This window comes from Tympanuchus pallidicinctus, unplaced genomic scaffold (assembly GCF_026119805.1).
Source record: "Tympanuchus pallidicinctus isolate F22 unplaced genomic scaffold, pur_lepc_1.0 scaffold1, whole genome shotgun sequence".
Lineage (NCBI taxonomy): Eukaryota > Metazoa > Chordata > Aves > Galliformes > Phasianidae > Tympanuchus > Tympanuchus pallidicinctus.
In genome coordinates this window covers 104,249,261-104,267,310 of record NW_026294618.1, presented here as the reverse complement: position 1 = coordinate 104,267,310, position 18,050 = coordinate 104,249,261, and the positions used below count along the sequence as shown (strand labels likewise).

General features: G+C 44.1%; 2 protein-coding genes across 6 annotated transcripts in view; one reads left to right on the top strand and one right to left on the bottom strand.

The window, feature by feature from the left end:
- MACROD2 (mono-ADP ribosylhydrolase 2) overlaps window positions 1–18,050 on the top strand; it is an 835,077-nt gene that overhangs the window by 93,909 nt on the left and 723,118 nt on the right. The gene's annotated exons all lie outside the window — the stretch shown is intronic.
- On the bottom strand, window positions 1,048–10,939 carry FLRT3 (fibronectin leucine rich transmembrane protein 3). Of its 2 annotated transcripts, XM_052677356.1 has the most exons (4): window positions 10,776–10,939; window positions 4,222–4,914; window positions 3,553–3,727; window positions 1,048–3,113 (listed from the first exon to the last, which is right to left on the bottom strand). In XM_052677356.1, the coding sequence occupies exon 4, from the start codon at window positions 3,071–3,073 to the stop codon at window positions 1,130–1,132; it is 1,944 nt and encodes a 647-aa protein (XP_052533316.1). In that variant the 5' UTR covers window positions 3,074–3,113; window positions 3,553–3,727; window positions 4,222–4,914; window positions 10,776–10,939; the 3' UTR covers window positions 1,048–1,129. The 2 variants fall into 2 exon arrangements, with proteins under 2 accessions (XP_052533316.1, XP_052533242.1); XM_052677282.1 differs by lacking the exon at window positions 3,553–3,727 and having other exon boundaries at window positions 10,776–10,938.

Genomic DNA, 18,050 nt, shown 5'->3' with positions numbered 1-18,050 from the left:
GGAATTTCTGGAAAACTGTGAGAGTAATGGGCAGTATTCCTGACTGTAATGGCAGTACAGTTTACGCGTACCTACAGAACGTTTAAGTATATGCTTTAAAATATCTGCATTCCCCAATTTTCTTTTGACCTGGGTGACTAAAATTTATGAGACTGCTTGCCTGCTTTTCGTCCGCTTTGTTTTCCTTACCAAACTGTACTTCCAGCCCTTCTGCTGAAGAACAGTTGCTCAGTGTTCTCCCTGTCCCTCTGCCACTGCCTTCCAAATGTCTGTGGCCATCCATCACCATTTTCTCTCTAACAGACCGCTGGTGCTGATAACCAGAAATCCATCCTTACACCCTGTCTACCCCTTGGTTACTGGAGCCTAGCGCATTTCTTTAGAATTCCTTGTTAGGAATTTTGTTACGCTTTCTTCCAAGGGTCAGTTTTTTCTTTACACATGCCAACAGTTTAAGTCTCGTGCATGTAATTGATTTGATTATTTTCTTTTTAGATTGGATTTCACCATTGTTGGATGGATGTGTCCAGACAGCTGATATTGCCCATTACTACACGCATTTTTGTTTATTGAATATTGTCGTGGTTTACAGATTTAACAGACCCAACATTTAAGTTCTGTGAGTTTTTGCAACCACTTCTTGATCTTCCTGATTCGCCAGGTTTAACATTATTTTATTAATACCAAAGTGAAAAATGGCCTGTGCTTACACTTACAAGGATCTCAGATGAATGTTCTGACTGCTCAACACGGCAAGAAAATTCACTTTCACAGTCAACAAGTCATCTTACTCAGTAGAACACAAAAGTTAAATGGTCTGTAACTTCAATATTAGCAAGGAAAATACAGTACAAATTACTAAAAAATACTAAAATATAGAATTGTGGTCAGGTATCCCCACTACATTAATCGCAGCAGTAGCCTGAAATTTGAAACTTTTAATAAAAAGTTCTTAAATATAAATTATATGGCAAATGTACAGTACATTGCTTTGTCAGTCTTTAATCCAGTGTTTTGCAGTAGAACAGCAACCGTTAAAAGTCAGTCTTTTCTCTTTTTTTTTTTTAAAAAAAAAACAAACAAACAACAAACCAACCAAAAGCAAACCAGTCTTTCATGTCCTTCAGTATCATGAGTGTGAATGATCTGAATCTGGAATACCACTGTCTCTGTAGCTCCTGTTACTACTGCTTTCACTGTGGCTGTTCTTATACAGATTCATGCCGTTAGGGGGGAAAATGGTGTGTATTACAAACTCCTCCTTGGACACCTGGTCGTTGGTGATGGGTATCATCTGAAAAGAAGTCTCCCTGATTTCTAGGATGGAGTTGTCCTTCTTAGTGCCCGCCTCAGCATAGTCATCCTTCCTCCTGCGCCCCTTGCTGTAGGCGCAGTGCCGGGAGAAGAGGGCCCCATTCCTGTGGACGTACCAGCACACCAGGGCCAGCAGTGCCAGGGCCACCAGTGCCACCGCGCCACCAATGATGGCGGCCAGAGGCACGCTGGAGTTCTTGTAGGGCTCCTTTTCTTGCTCCCGGTTGAGTGTGGTTGTCGGGTTGTACATCTTGAGGGGAGCTGTCTCGGTCTCGATGCATTCAGGTGTCTCGTCAGAGAGATAGATGTTGCTGGTTTCCATGGGGACCATGCACACACGGTACGGCGACTCGGGTTCGAGTGCTGTAAGCAGATAGTCGCTCCTGTCCCCTGTCACGATGGTTTCAGTTATAGATCCAAAGGCAGGGCTGTGGCCCATCTTGAGCCAGCTGAGCCGTAAGGCTGTCATTGGCAGCGCAACTTTCCAGGAGATGTGGATGGTCTCTGTGCTCACCGATTTCACGAATATCGTAATGATCTTGCGTACCGGGCTGGCCGTGGTTCTGTAGTTCTTGTTTAGGTTGGGGGTCTTGATGTCTGGTTGTTTGGTCACAGAAACCGGCCAGTGTCCCTGGGCTGGGTACAGTGTGTTGGGTACTGCGGTGGTGATCTGGATGGTGCTCATGTCATCCTTACAGTCGAACAGTTCCGCGTTGAGGTCTTTGATAGCCATTCCGCGCACTTTTTCTGGTGCTTGGCACATCAGCCCGCGTACGTTCACTTTCAAAGGCAATGACTGCAACCAGTCACGGACCCACTTCATTTTGCACCCACAGTGCCAAGGGTTGTTGCGAAGAAACAGCTGAGTTATGTTGTCCAGGTCATCAAAGACGCCCTGAGGTAAATTGCTGAGATTGTTATTGGACATATCTAGTCGATACAACTGCCTTAAGTAAGAGAAAGCATTGGGTGGCACGTGATTGATATGGTTTTCTTGAAGATAAAGCTTCCTTAGGTTTGTTCCTGGCAAATTTACTGGTGCGGCTGTAAGTGAATTGCGAACCAATGACAGTTCTGTAAGATTGACTAGATTCATGAAGACCTTGTCTCCTAATCCGTGGTTATTTAGAAGATTTCCATCTAGAACAAGGCGTTTTAGATTTGTAAGGTCTTGAAGGGACAGCTCTGAAATTGTGGAAATACGATTATCATCCAAGCGTAGCTCTTCTATTGTTTTAGGCAAACCCCAGGGAATGGTGCTAAGGTGATTTCGAGAGAGAAAAAGAAGTCTGAGATAGATGTTGTCCCTGAAAGCTCCATCTTCAATGCTAACAGCGGAAACAGAATTATCATCCAAATGCAGTTCTTCCAGATAAGGAATTTGTGAAAGCGAATCATAAGTGATGGTCCTTATATTATTCTCCTGCAAATGCAGTTCTTTGACGTACTTAGGGAGGTTAGTGGGGAATTCGTCTAGGCTGTTGTGGTATAAAAATATTCTTTCAACCCTACGCAAGTTCTTCAGTTCTGATGGAATCCCAGCATTATTTATTTGATTGTTCTGAAGGAAGAGGTTAGTAGCATCCTCTGGGATTCCTGTAGGAATAGATGTCAAATCGCGATCATTACAATATATGAAACCCACATCACAGCGACATACTGATGGGCACGGTTTGGCAGTGACAGAATAAGGTGCCATGTCAAGTAACAGCCCTATTTTAGTCCAAATTAGGAAGACGCTCCAGGGTACAGTAATCATGGTCAGGAATGATGAGATGATGAGTTCTGATCTTCAAAATCTAAAAACAAACAAACAAACAAAATTATCCAGATCATCAGCAATGAAATGCAATGAAAATCTGACTTCAGCATTACAGAAGACATCTGACATACAGAACAAAAATTCAAGTCTGTAGACATTCTACTTTTTCTACATATATCAATAACAATATTTCTGCTTTTGCTAATTCAATTAATAGACTATTCTGAATAGTAATTTAAAATAATATAATCAGGCATGTCTGATCCATGAGTGGTTTAGTTTAACCAAGAAGGCTCCTTCTGAAGATTCCTCCCCATTTCACATATAGAGGCAATCTTTGTTCGCACATACCAGATAAGTACACAGCTGAAGTCAAACCAGAGTTCAAGTAAATCATTCTATATCTGAAAGATAAGAAGTAATTCCTAAGCCAGCTAACTACCTAGGAGCCCTTAAGTGAACTATAAAACCCTTACCAAACCCAGAAGTTCAGTGGTAGCTATTCTGGAGGTTCAAGAAAGTCCTAGTGGCACGGTACAAAATGCAGATGAGAACAGAGCCCAGCTCCAGATTTTTTTGGGTTTTTCTGGGAACTTAACACCACATGGTGAGTTTTACAAATACTGCAGCTTACTCTTCTTGTTTTTCAACCTGGAATGTTTAGAAAGGTGAACGTAACAATTGGTGTGCAGCTTACAAGCCAACAGAGCTGTCTGAGCTGTGGCTTTCTAGTTGGCTGGATGGAATATTTCATTACATGCTTAATTTCATGTTTAAATATTTGTCATTCTCAAAAGTCTTCTTGCTAAGCAGTACACTAATAAGAGACTATTTGGCAGGTTTAACCACATTTTCACATCTTATTAGTTCATACTGTGCAGGGTGGGATAATATAAACTAACTCTTGAGACTGAAATTGTACTTTGCACTGGTAGCGTGTTTGTGCACTGAGCTCAGGTAATTAGCATTTTTATAGCTTTTAAGACAACATAATTCAATTACCACTGTAATTAGGGTGGTGAAAACTTCTGTAAGATGCCCTATGCATTAAGCAGTGTCATGACCCTTTCTCTTGTGGGTTCATATATTAACTGAACTTCATTCTCCAAGGCATGAAAAGGAAAACAGATTCATATTGATCCTACCGTATTTAAAGGTAAGAGTAAATTTTGTGCTTGAGGATATCCAGCAAACAAATTCCTCTCTTGCTCTTATACTTCACTCCATGGACGACTTCTCCGTCGGCCGCCCCCTCCTGGTGGTGCTCGCTCCCAGGCACTATGCTCCAGGAGCAACCCAACAAAGATTTACCATGGTATGTAAGCACACCGGCCGAGGAGCAGAAAAGCTTCAGCTTCTGTTTCTGTTCTCGTGTAAAGTCTGTGAATGGAGAGCCTCTTTTGTTTGGCTTAATGCCTTTAACAAGAATTACTTTCTTTGTAACTTGTACAAGCTCTTTTGTGGGATGCAGTAGCTGGGAGGTTGGAGCTTGAGCGCCGCGTGATGGAAACTATTCATTATGCTGGGGCCTGAACAAGGATCGCCTCTTCAGGAGGTCAGCAATGGAGGTTTATCTCTGTCCAGAGTTATCCAAGGATAAACTTTGTACAGCAGCTACATCCTGATACATCCACACCTCTCAGAGAGGACCATTTCTTAACACTTCTTCCCAATTTGTAATGCAGGAAAGAATTCCTCCTGTGCTGCACGCTGAAGCCGGTCCCCCGGCTGTAGGAATGTTACACAATTCAGGTGGTCTTCTTCATAAAAAGACACCAAAGTGTTAATTCCCTTTACAGAAAACTCCTCTTTAAAGCTTTCCGTGAACTCTTAATTTCCTGTAAAAGTAAAAACAAACAGAAGAAATTGTAATTAATAACAACTGCTGGACACTATTATTCTGTTGTATTCCGTTCCCATGTAAATCATGCTGTGCTTACTGTACAAAATCAGCACATGGTTTTATCCCAATACATCAGTATTTCAGCAAAATGCAGGGATGTTTATTAACAGCTTCTGCTGTTTAGTCTCACGTGGTTGCCATTTTGCTGGAACAAATCTTTTCCCTCCTTCCAGCAGCAAATGAAGTCATTGTGCATTAACAGACAGTACCAAAGTCTTTGCAAATGATGTTTTCCCGCTCGAGGACAAATGGCAGTCCTGCCATGGGAGGAGTTAACGTGGTTGCTTGCTTTTTGTTTCAGGCAAACAGAAGTAGATCATGAACCTCTCTTTGGTATTAAATTTAAAATGAGTTAATTACAATTCAGTACTTGTTGGATGAACGAGGAGAAGTTTTCACTGAAATACAGAATTAATGTTTCACATGTGCATCCTGCTGTTTCTGCGTTGTGGGCTAGCTAGTAGTCATCTGTATCAGCTTCTTGAAAATGGAGGCATGTGGGTTTTCTCCATAAAATGTGCTCAGTATGCCAAGCTGTCTGAACTCGTGAGCTACTGTATTTGTCATTTTGCTCAGTGGAGTCACTGTTTAGATTGACATTTTATTAATTTGATTTTTCTCACTTCACAAATAAAAGTAACCTCGGCTTTTCTTATTACTTGAGGAACCATTTGGCCGTTTTTAAGGACAGAAAGTATGCAGTGAGATACCGAGTCTCTGTTCCCTGAGAGCATGTAGGCAGTATCTGTCTGAAATACCAGTGGTTAAGTCTGAAATCAAATCCTCGGTACTGAGCATGGTCCTCAGCACTGAAAAGCCCTGAAGAAACAGTGGGCTGAATAAGGCTTGTGTAACTCCCTTCATGTGGGCATAGCTGGAGCTGCTTCTGGGCCATCATAAAATAACAGAGCTGAACAAAAGCAGTTTCTGCTTTAAGACTCTTTTGTAATTGGAAGCAGGCATCATGAAGTCTTCGTGCAGTACTTTCTACTCCTGTAGCAACAGATTTGCACTGATAAAACAATTATTTTCATACATAAAACCATGGTTTTCCTCTTCAGCAGCATAAAGATGAGCATTTGAGAGGAAAAAAAAATAGCAAAACCAAACCCATTCTTGTGATGGTGCGAGCGTTCCGTGAGGGAACAGTAAAGCCTCTGCTCCCCTGAAGCTGCTGTAATGCTTATCTGAGGGTTGGTTTTCTGCTTGTTTTTCACCTTGCTTCAGCAGTCGTGCAATGAAAATTGTAAACCGAAATGAGAGACGTTCTGTAAGATGGGCAGAATTAAGCATCTAAAGATACTCTTTACTTTTTAGTAAAACTAAGGTTCTGTGTGGATTATAAAGGAATGCATGTTTTTTTAGGGATTGGTTAATATATGCAGTCAGTATTAGAAAATGGAACAAAAAAAGCTCCACATTCTTTGAGATTAAGCAGCATCCAATTTCCTTGGTCTGTATCATTCAAGTGTTTGTGGAAACTTAAGTCCAGGATCTATTCCCAAAACTTGGAAATGAAACAGTTGCTTAAGAGCTACATAAAAATAATGTGTCTCATAGGAAGCAATGTGAAGTTGTGACAGAGGACATTTTCTGGGAGTTGTGTGGTGAAGTAAGAGTATAAATTTGTTGTTAAGTAGGCCTTTGAAGGCTTTGAGTCACTTTTAAGAAGCTGAAAAAAAAATAATCTCATAAATTGTTCCTCAGAACTTTTACAGCTGTTAAGTAGGCTGTAAAAAAAATAAAAATGAAAAAGGCACGTTGCTATTGATCAAAACTATCTCTAGTGTGCATACAGACACGAGAAAGTTAAGTGCATTGGCTTTACCTTTCTAGCATATAAACAGCTTCCTCTCTGCCCCGTCTGATTGTCAGCCCTTTGCTTATTGCTGCCATTATAATAGCGGTAATGTGTGGGATTAAAATGAAAGCACTAAAGCTCATTAAGTTCTTGGAATTTTTTTTATCCCTTCTCTCGAAATTACATAAAAACAAGGGAGGAAAATAAAAGCAGGTCTCTTTGGAGAAGATGATACTGTTTCAAAAATGTGGATTAAGCCCGTGCCCCCCACTCCCTTTTCTGAGGGCAGAATAGTTTTCTCCAGGTTCTGATTGTTTGATATCTTGCACTTCCCTTTTATATCTGGAGCCACAGCTGAAAACAATGTTTTTGCATATCAAAGGCTCCAGCGATCTGTCTGCACAGAACGGAATCCTGCTGCCCTGCTCCAGCCCTCCTCCTCCCATCCCCGGCCTGGGATGAAAGCAGAGGGGACCCGCTGGGTGTGCAGGTCCCCGCAGCACCAGCATGGGAGGCTTCATGGACACATGGCTCTGAAAGGAGCCATTAATTTCGAGCAGAGCAGGAAAAAAAGATGGATTTCTGAGAGTGCATTCTGAAATTCATTTTTAAATGACTTTTTGGTAACAAAAGTAAGGAGGGAACAGCCGAACGGCAGCTTTTGTGCTTATCTTCATTGGGAGCTGAATATATTTTCGTGAACTTTGCTGAACTGTGTGGTTAAATTACTTTTCCTGGGACATTGTGTAGGCAGCCGTGTTACAGACAGCGGGGATGCCCAGACCTGCACCTGGACTTATCGCCGGGCTACAGCTCATTTTGAAATGGTAAAAGCAATTTGCACTGCGTAAGAGAAAATACCAAAGCACAGAGTATTTCTTGTAACACGTGGTATGCAGCTGCCCTGCCTTAAGGAAAAAAAAAGAAGCAAAAGAAAAGCTGTAAGTTTTTCTAAAAACGGTGCCAAAGAGATTTCTTCTTTCTAAGATGTGATAAAACATGAGTAACACCCAGACCTGCCACTTCAGGTCCCACAGTGCTTACTTTAATCCCCATCTGCCCCAGCATAACCAGGAGCTGGCTGCTAACCTCCACACAACAGGGCACAGGGACAACTTTCACCCCGTATTTTTAGGTAGTAAAGGACAAGAGTAACTTCAAGTTATTAGGATACGCATATTGACAAGCCTAATGACTTTGCTTAACCTGTGTACTAAGACTGCAGAATTACCTCTGCATTTGTTATGATCAGAAACATAAAATGCACTTGAAATTCCACTGGACCCATCCACTGCATGTGCTGCCAGGTTAGTTCTCAGAGGTCACAGCTCCTCTTGGATAGTTTCACCAAGATTTCAACACAAGTTCCACGGTGCTAATCTGTCCTTAAAACAATGCACATGCTTTGATTTTTTCAAGTGTATTACTCAGACTTAGTTGATAGTGACAGCAAAATGCTTTCTAAGCACCCTGTCTAGGAGCTGAAATTTCCACGATCATCATATTTCAGGAAGGTGCCCCACTCCTTTGTTCAGTGTGAGGCAAGCACAAGGTCCTCTGCCTGTCTTTTCCAGGGCTAAAGAATGCAGAGGTTTTTGTTAAAGTGAGAGCAAGCTCCCCAGGTCTCTATGCTTTGGTGAAACGTGCTTTATTTTTTTCCTCTTGTCCAAGAAGGTTTTATTTATTTTTTTGCTTATCCCTCCCCCTCCATCTTGTGCGGTAGCTGAATATAATATTGCCTTTGTCCTTCTAGTTCTCACGTGCCTTAAAAATGAAAAATTTAATGTGTTCTTCCCTCTAATGGGATTGAATCTGACTCCGAAATGGGTTCCGAGTGGAAGCTGAACTTCGTGCCAAAGGTGAGCCAAGGCAGCATCTGCTGCAGAGGAGGGAGACTGACTATGAGCGAGCGGTTCAGTGCTTGCTCTCTGAAGTTCACTTTTAAAACCCTTCCTGGCTTTGAGGACATTGGCTCGAAGAGCACCGTGGTGCTGCGCAGTGCTGTGCCCTGCAGGGCCTGCCTGCTCCCACGGCCAGGGAGGGGGAGCACAGTGCTCTGCATCGTGGTGCTCGCCCAGCTGGGCCAGGGATGGCTGCTGGGCTCTCTCTGGGAGCTGCTGTGGGGGTGAGGCATTTGCTTGTGCTTAGAATGAGAGAACAGGCAACAAATGCTGCTCTGCTTCCACGGGGAAATCACTGGTTTTCCCTCTTGACAAATTTAGGTGGAATTATACCCTGCACAGAGTCCCTGGTGCAAAACGTTAAGCGTATCCAAACCGTTACTGAAATACCGCATACAGCTGCCGTAGAGATTTGTTTCTTTCCTCTTTTGTCTGCTCGCCTACCGATGACCAGATTTACTGCTCTGATCTGAAAACTTGACAAGCTGTGGGGCTGCCAGGCTGCTTCAGTGCATGCAGTGAGCTCTGTGCAGCGCACTGTGGGCACGGCCAGCCTGCACCGAGCGAGCCGGGGCCTCTTATTAAAAATACACGTAAGCAGTCGCCTATTAATTCTCCTGAGCCGCCTCGTGCCTCGAGGTGATTAAAGCAAACCTCGAGAGCTCCCCGGCCATTAGCAGGCAGGCTTCCTGCTGGAAGGAGACAAAGATGGCCATCCACCCACTGAAGGCACTCGGAAAAACAGCAGCGCAAAGTTTGCAAACTCCAGCAATGCCTCGGACGGCTCACCGGTGCCTTTCGCGCTACCTTTCCACTCTGTGCTACCGCTTACAAAGGGAAAACGAAAAAGCAAAGCCCCACCAGTGCACCTTTATTTGATTCTCGCCCTGAAACGTTTGCATTTCATTTCCAAAGATGAAAGCTTGGCTGCGACTTTACTACGGAGTTTTTTGCCCGCTGGGGGGTGGTGCACGCTGCAAAACGGCGCTGCTGAGAGCCACCAGGCAGAGAGCTTTGCTGCTGTCCAGTTCTCCCTGCTTTAATTACAACAAAGTCTCCTGTTGAGAAAAACAGAGGCGGCCTCCAGCGGGGGAATTAAAATAAAATGAAATAAATTATTCTTTCGGGGACTTTACAGAATCTTATTTCCCGTGATGGTTGTATTAACTGTGGTATTCATCCATCCGCTCCTTCCCCAGTTAAAATTAAACGGTATGAATGCAAAAAAAAAAAAAAGAGAATCGATATTCGAATGCACACCAAAGCCGGGCACTGCTTCTGCCGTATGCGAGGAGCAGGGAAAATACATATACCGCTTTGGGAAGTGGTGAAACGTGGCTGGAGAAAAGGGAAAACCTGCGAGAGGGCAATCAGCACGGCCTCGGCAGCTCTTAAAGTAACAAACAGGCTTCAGACGAAGCCCGGCGTACCTTTTCCTTACAGAGCATTCGCACACCGAGCAGAAGCCGGGCAGGCTCACGGGGCTGGGGGGAACGAGAGAGCGGAGGGGATTTTCGGGTGGAGGGGAAGGGCTGGCAGCGCTCACAACTGTCCCCGTGTTCGGCCGCATCTGTGCGTTTCGCAGCACATCATTCCTGCCTGCCGTCGCACGCTCGGCTCGAAAAACGCATTTATTTGGCTAATTGAAAGAAATGTTCATTAAGACGCCATGTCCCCGGGCGGCAGGCTGGGGAGCGCAAGCGATGCTTCTGTCTTATCGGGCAGCGCGTTTTAGGCGAGGAAATCGGCTTCAGAAACGGAATCGCCGCTTTAAGTCCACTCGTTTTCTGCCTCTCTCCCGACTCCCCGCACGACGCCGGGATCCCGGGCCGGGCGGCCAGGGGAACAAAAGCCCGAGGGCAGAAAGCAGCGCCAGAGCGGAGCGCGGAGCCCAGCGCCGGCTGCGAGAGGTGGGCTGGGAGCTCGGGGAGCCGCGCAAAAGTTGACGGCAAGTAGGGACGGAGCGCGGGGGCCGCGCGGCTCTGCTCCCCGCCGGCGGCTTCGAACCGTGCCCCCTCCTGCTCCTCCTTCTTCTCCCTCACCCCGCGGCCGACCCGCGCGACTCCCGCGGAGGCAGAGCGGAGCAGCACTTACCTGCGGTGCGCGGGTTGGAGGCTGGCTGCAGCGAGGCGGCCGCCGTAAATCCCACCGGCGGGCCGGGAGCCGCGCGGCCAGGTGCGGAGCCACGAAGAGAGGAGCGCACGGAAGCGCGGGGCAGCCGCCGAGCTCGCCCTCAAGTCGCGGCGGCAGCGGGCAGCCGCGGGGGCGGGGCCGCACGTCAGCGGGGGGCGGGGCCTCGGCGGGAGGGGCGGGGCGGGGCGCGGCCGCTAGGGGGAGCAGCAGGCGGCGCCATAGCCGTGCCGCGGGAGGGGCAGCGCCGCGGGCTAAGGGGAGCGGTGGCGCGGTGCCCGTGCGCCCCAAGGGCAGCCGTGAGGTCGCGGGCGGCTCGCTTCGCGCTCGAAGTTTTGGCTTCTCTGTGAGTAGTGGGAGCGGTAATGAGGTGTAGAAGCGCTTGAGGAAAGAAAGTAAAATTTCAAAGCACTAAAAAGTGAGGAGTTCGTGGCTCCTTCAGGGTGCGGGTGCTCAGCACAGTGTGGTGGCAGAGCTGCCTTGTGGTGAGGGGCCATGCGCTCCCAGCTGCTTTCTCACCGAGCCAGGTTCCCTTTTATTCATGGTTAATCAACTGGTAAGCCAAACTGTGGGCTTCTTTGCCGTGTCCCTCTTTCCTGGCTGGCAGCATGGAGGTGAGCTGCTTCCCCCTCCTCCATCTCAGTCTTGTGGTCCAGCTGCCAACATGGGGGCTGAGAGGACAGCAAGCCCCCAGCATGGCAGCAAGCCCCCAACATGGCGGCTGACCCCAACATGGCGGCTGACTCCAACATGGCAGCCTCTTGTACCTCAGCTGCATTTGTGTGGGTGTTGAAGGCTGCAAAGCTGAGCTCTGTTGAGGTTAAAGGGAGCTTAATTTCTCCTAGGCTTGTGGAAAGTGCTGGAAAGTTGTGCTTACTGAGTGAGTTTTGAGTATTTCAGCTCTGTTTGTTTGGCTTTTGGCGAAACCGAACATCAGGTAGGAAGAGTTGCAGCTCACCTTTTTATAGGAGGAATTCTAATAGATTTTTGAATGCCTGCGTGGTGTTTAGGTGTTCTGAATTCATTCAGCCAATTTAGAAAATAAATAAATAAATCCTGGGTTGATCTTCCTTGACAGTGGGAAAAGGATATTTTTTCTTTATCGTTTCAATTCTAATCTTTCTCCAAGGATGGTAAAAACTCATAAGGAATTGACTTTAAGTTGAGGTGCAATTGTCAGTCAATTGTAGAGTCCTGGCAAAGTGAGCTGTGCCCTAATCTGCTCAGTGTGAGAAACTCATACGTTGTAATGTGTTTGTAATGTATTTTACACACCTGTATGCCTATGTATAAGCCCATGTTATACAAACTTAGATGTGCCCTGTGTTGCAGTGTCTGAGTTCAGATGTTTGGGACACGACCGTGGACAGGAAGCATTTTGAGATTCTCTGAGTAACCTGCAGATATTTTAAATGAAATTTCACTGAGATTATAGCTTTTTTAATTTTTATTTTTTAATGTACGTTTGGTATTTCGCATGCCCGACTTAATGCATTAGTTGCCTGGTGTTACTGTGGCATGCTGCTGAAACTGAATGTATAGCTCTGGGATATTCACAGAAGTCATATATGGTACTCCCTCAGCTACCTCGTGGTGCTGTTCCAAGGCTGGCACAGTGCTTCCAGCACCAGTTAGAAATAACAGTAAATATTCCTGGAGAATTCCAATGGGCATGTGAGAGATAATGAGATTTTACCAAGTCACAGCTGCTTTAAAGTACTGAAAGGTTTTTCACATGTTGTCGCAAGCATATTTTTGACTGTATTATTTTATGTAAGCTCTTTAACTGTATTCCTTGAGAACGTGGTTTGCCTTTAAAATACTTTCCACAAATAATGGTATGTGTTGTGAACTCAACCCTCTTCTCTGTTTTGGTCTTAATCTATAGAAATTCAAAGCTTCTTGAATTCCAGGAGACTTGAGGAACTCTGTTAATACCGATGAAGTTTCTCGTATGCAGGAAATGAAAATATGCATATGTAACACAGATATACCAAACTCTATTAATATAATGAGTTATTTTAATTGAATTCTGAAGTTAAAATAATCTTTTCACCTATATTTTATATATGAAATTAATTAATGCTTGTGACATGGAGATTAAATGCTTGTCAGACCTATAGGGAAATTACCTTTTGGAAAACTTGGCAATTTTGCTAACGATTAACAGGCTGGAAGATTGTGGAAGATGGCAGATGGGAAATTGAGAGTGCTTACAGTATGTAATGTGTTTCGAAGAATGATAATGGAAGTTTATAACTCACATATGTAAGGTGCTGTCAGGTCGAAGCGATAACAATGCTGCTTGTTGTTTTGTGTAAGTGCCCCGATGGCATGATAAGAGGCACAGTCCTGGGAACTGCCCTCAGCCAAAGGTCGACCTCAAGGACTCTGGCTGCGACTTGACAGTGTTTTGGATCTCCTTTGTTCTACTGTAGATCAGGTTTCACTCGTAAACGTTTCTGGGCAGGACACTTACGAAACGTTAAGAAACCAAACGCATTGACCGGGAAGTGAAATTGAATCAGAGATCAGTCATCCTCAGAGCAGAGGACAGAGAGCCTTCTTTGCGAGTAGAAACCGAACTGTTGCTGCTTCAGGCTCCTCAAGGATGAATTTCAGTTAGGTAGCGCTGAGAGTAATAGTTTGATATTCAATGAAATACCCTGAAATGAGCGTTAGTGGTTTTTAGCTTTAGGCTTTTATCAGGTTATATTGATTTTTCAAAGCAGGCTGTCCCACTTCCAAGTTAGGCATTGTCTGATTTGTGGAGACATCTAAGAAAAGAAAGTGCTATAATATATGAACTTTTCTGTGATTCTATGGCTTAGAACATTTTTGGATATCGCCTAAGCACAGTTTCTCAGCAAATATGTATTACAGTTTGAATTAGCGTCTTTAAAAGATTTGAGCCAATTTAAAATTAGAATCCAATTCGGGATAAATTCCTTCAAAATTAAATGTCCGTCAGGCTCAGCTTTTAGCACTGTGTACCTACAGTAACTTGTCAAAGTTGGTGCAGCATCTCTGCATCAAATGCAGCAGAAATGAGAACGTGGTCATGAAAGACAATCCACAGCAGAGCTAAAAAGGTACAAGTGGTCTAAAACTCAACAGTTGGTTTAGATTGGTTGGGCTCAAGTGTGATTGTTCTTTTTTTTTCTCCGTGACAGAGGAATGTTTGAGAGAGAATGGTTGTAATTGTAATTATTCTTTTGTCTGTCTTGACAGGCCAGGAGATTAAACATCTACACCTGTGTTCTCTGCCATTCCTCTCCCTTCTCTCCATGCTTTTTTCCTCTTCTGCTTTCTAACTCTCCTGAATATCCCCAGGGGAAAGCCTTGTCAGCTCAGAGACGCCCCTGATGTAACCGCATCACTATTTTTCCTAAGGCAGACTAACAGTTTTGCTCATCGCATTATGTGCTATTGATAGCAAAATTAAGTCACTTAATGGACTATATGAAATTGCAAAGCTAATAAGTGAGCTATTTACTTTTTTACTCGCAGAATGTACAGAAATTGGTAGAGAGATCTGACAGATTAAGTTCATGCTAAGAAAGGCCGTTCCTAATGCTTACGACTGATGGCTTTCTGTGTTTAAGAGGCAATTTCTTCTAAGCGTCAAACCATGAAGCCACCTTGACAGAGCTTTTAGGCAAGGCAAGGGCTAACTCTTTCAAGATCTATCTGTATAGTTTTTGCTTGCAAACTGGATGAAGTAAGCAATGCTGTCAGAGCAGAACAGGCTTTCCATACTTACGACACGTCTTTGAAGGTTCTCCACCAAATGTGTGTTGAAGAATAATAACACGCTCCTAAAACAGCCTTGAAAATTTGATCTAGATTGTTAGTAATGTCTACCATGTGTGAGGAATGATCCTGCTGAGGACAAAACTGCTATTCCTCCCTGAGATTGCTGCTTATATTTTCAAGTTCAAGTTTTTATATATAGAACCTGTACTGAGCCTAACAGAGTAGTAAGTGTAATTTTATATAGAAATACCTGCTTCTGTATAAGAGATCAGAGTAGCAGAGAAATACTCAAAACCAATAGAGTAAATCGCTTGAAAGTGCAAACCTTTCTGTGGCAGCTCTGGTCTTGGACTCCTTTCCTTGGAATGTGAACTCCTTCGTCTGCAAGAGCTGCCGAAAGCTGGCCTGCAAGAGCAGAAAGATCTGTAAGGCAGCGGTGCCTCGTGCTTGGGAAGAAGGGACTTGGGACGCACTGTTGGTGTTCTGCTGCTCTTCTGCCTGTGGTGTTTGTGTTCTCACTGTCACTCCTGCTGTTGGCAGTGTAGATGTCTGGCGACAAGGCAGGTATCTGTTGGTGAAAAGTCATGTTTCCTTGGGCCTAGCAGCTCTGTCCATTTGGAGGTTAAATTTGCTTTCTTCTCTGCCTGAAGATTTCAGCAGTTGTCAGAGGAGTTTTTGGATGAAAAAAGTGGGTGCTGGAGTTACGTAACAAAATGTGAAAATGTTACTGTAAGCACACCCAGAATACAAGGTGTCTCAAAGTGTTATTTACTGAAATACGGCAAATATTTGATTGAGTGTGATTTCACTCTGCAAAATGAGGGCCAGTTCTCACATTAAATATCATGGCTCAAAATGAGATTCACTGAGACAAAGATATATTTTCATGGAGGAGGTAATGTTCCCTTGGTGATGGATTTTTACGGTGGAATTTCCACTCCTCTGAGGGAGAAGATAAAACAATACACGTAGCTTAAAGAGCAGTTATATTTTCATACAGTTTTCAGAAATTTTAGTTCTTTGTAGTGATATACTGAAAGCTTGGAAGCTGCGTTCTTCCTCGCAAGTATATTTTCAGGCCATCAAAATGATTCTTCTTGTCCTCGCTCCATGTTTTCTTTTGTCTCCTGATAAGCCTTTGCTGCCCTCTCTCTTTCTTCTCACCACAGTCAATACAGACACCCTGCCTCTTCCCAGTTTCTCCTTCTGCAATGCCCAGCAGCTTTGTATAACCCACACCGGAGTGCTCTGTGTTCTGCTGATTGTGCATCTCCGTCTTCTGCCACGACAAGCTGCTGCTTCTTAGCGCTCTTCTCTCCCTCGTTGTCCTTGGCTCCTGGTCTCCCTTTGCATATTAAAAAGTTTCCTGTTTTATTTCCTTCTCTGAAGGTCCCAAACTAGCTGAGCGCTTTCACAAAGGTCTCGTCTTCTGAAATTACATCGACCAGGTTCTGTGTAGATCTATAATGTATTAGTTACCCCGTTAGAATATTTAATATTCTCCATAGCTTGAAGCGATTGCTTGGACATGGAGCTGGTGAAGAAGGCTTTATGGGCTGATCTGCTCTCTATTTAAAAAAATGACCCCCACCCCACTGGTTTGCATGCACATCAAATGAAAGCATTCGCATGCTGTTTTCGGCCAGTTGCGCCGCCCTCACCGCCCGTGGTGTTGGTGTCTGCTCTGTGCTATCCTCTAGCAGTAAGCTGCGCTCTGTGTGTTTGCTGATTTGCTTGTGTAATACCTGGTTTGGAAATCATGAAAGACTGCGTGCCAGCAGTGAATATATAAATAACTCAGGAGCGTTTACTCTCAGGAAGAACTAGGTATACATTGTATGAACAGATTTGTTTGGTTTTAAGTGGGGATTCTTATTCTGTCTGCCTATTCAGCCAGAGAGGATGTTTCAGAAGGGCCTTTGCATGGCAGCAGTTAGTGTGTTGGCAGAAGGTTACAAATTGATACAGTAATTAAAAATAAGTTAAAGAGAACTGGAAAATTTCCCTCAACCTGAAGAGTGCAATGAGATTTGATGAGATTTGGACTCGGCAGAAGCCATATCTCCATTGAGATACAAGAATGGCTTATCTGAGAATGGCCTCCACCAGCACCATCTGCAAGAATCGTTGTACAGGCTGGTGTGTCCTCGGCATCTGCATGGCTCCTTGAGGCTACACAGTAGAAAGAAGTAGTTGTAAGGCACATGCGTGTTCTTAGAGCAGGTGATGTGCGTGCATTCAGTGGGTACACCTTGACTGCTGAGGATGAAATTCCTTGAAGTGGTAAGAAGCTGCAGTTTCATGGGAAATGGGATCTGAAAGTCATTTTGAGCCTACTATCTGGAGCAGTGTTCTACTTTTTTTTTTTTTTTTTCTTCTTCCTTAATCCATCTGTAATCTCTTTCCTCAAAGTTTCTGTTTTTTTGCCTTTCTGTGAGCTTGTGCTAATTGCTGCTGCCAGTTCCAGTGCCTCCGGAGAGGCGTTGGGAATCCTAAAGTGAAGCATCCTGCGGAAACCCCTGAGACCTTCAGTTTGGAGACTCTGGAAAGTTGAGGCATTTGGGGTGAACTTGTTAGTCTAGTTAGGATATAAAACCCAAGTGTAAATCCCTTCTGAGTTTTCACGTATTTTAACAAAACTTGTAGGTGCCACACTACATTTTCTGTGTTGCTGTGAAAGCAAAAACTATTCGATGGCATTGAAGGTCAAATTGAATCTACGATTTGAATCCAGTATGAGATTTCCGTGTTCCTAATTAAAGGTCTTTGTAGGGAAATAGGGTTTTGGATAAAGCAACAAGTTCACGAGTGAAAAATGTTAATTTTTGTTTACTAACAACAGAATCTTCGTTTTAATAAAAGTTCCCTAAGATTGGAGTAGCTCTTGACCCCATCAACAAGTCTTCAAAATTGCACGTTAGCAAAGCCAGCGAGAATGCCCGAATTAGCAGGTTACTGGCAGTTGTTGTGCACCTGGTAGGTATCTCAGCATGTTTTTGATAGGTGGAAAAAAAACCCAGCAAACCAAAACAAACAAGTAAAACATAACAACCCCATCATGAGATGGCTGTTAGAATAGCAACGTGGTTGTGTATGTAAAAAACTTCAAACGTTTTGCAAATGAAATGACTGTGGTGTCCCATGCGATACGAAGTACACGTATTGGAAGAAATTGTTGAGGCGTGTGCTTTTGTAGTTTCACAGCCCTAAAAACAGAAGTTTGCCTTGCAAATGCCTGCAGATGCAACACCCAAAATCCTAGAGAAGTTCAGGAAGAACTGTTAACAGCTGCACTGGGAAATTACCTCTGCACTTAAATATGAGCACGTCTGAGAATGACCCCAGTGAGGAACAAAATCTTTCTGTTGATAGCTTGCTAGTGTTTGTCTTTATTTCTATTTTATGTTATTTTACATTGTTGTTCGTGGATATAACAAAGCCTGCTTCATTTCTTCCCGATCATTTTTCCCAAGGGATGCAGAG

Coding starts and splice junctions, on each gene's coding strand:
- FLRT3 (XM_052677356.1), bottom strand. CDS start 3,073: ATGATTACTGTACCCTGGAGCGTCTTCCTAATTTGGACTAAAATAGGG.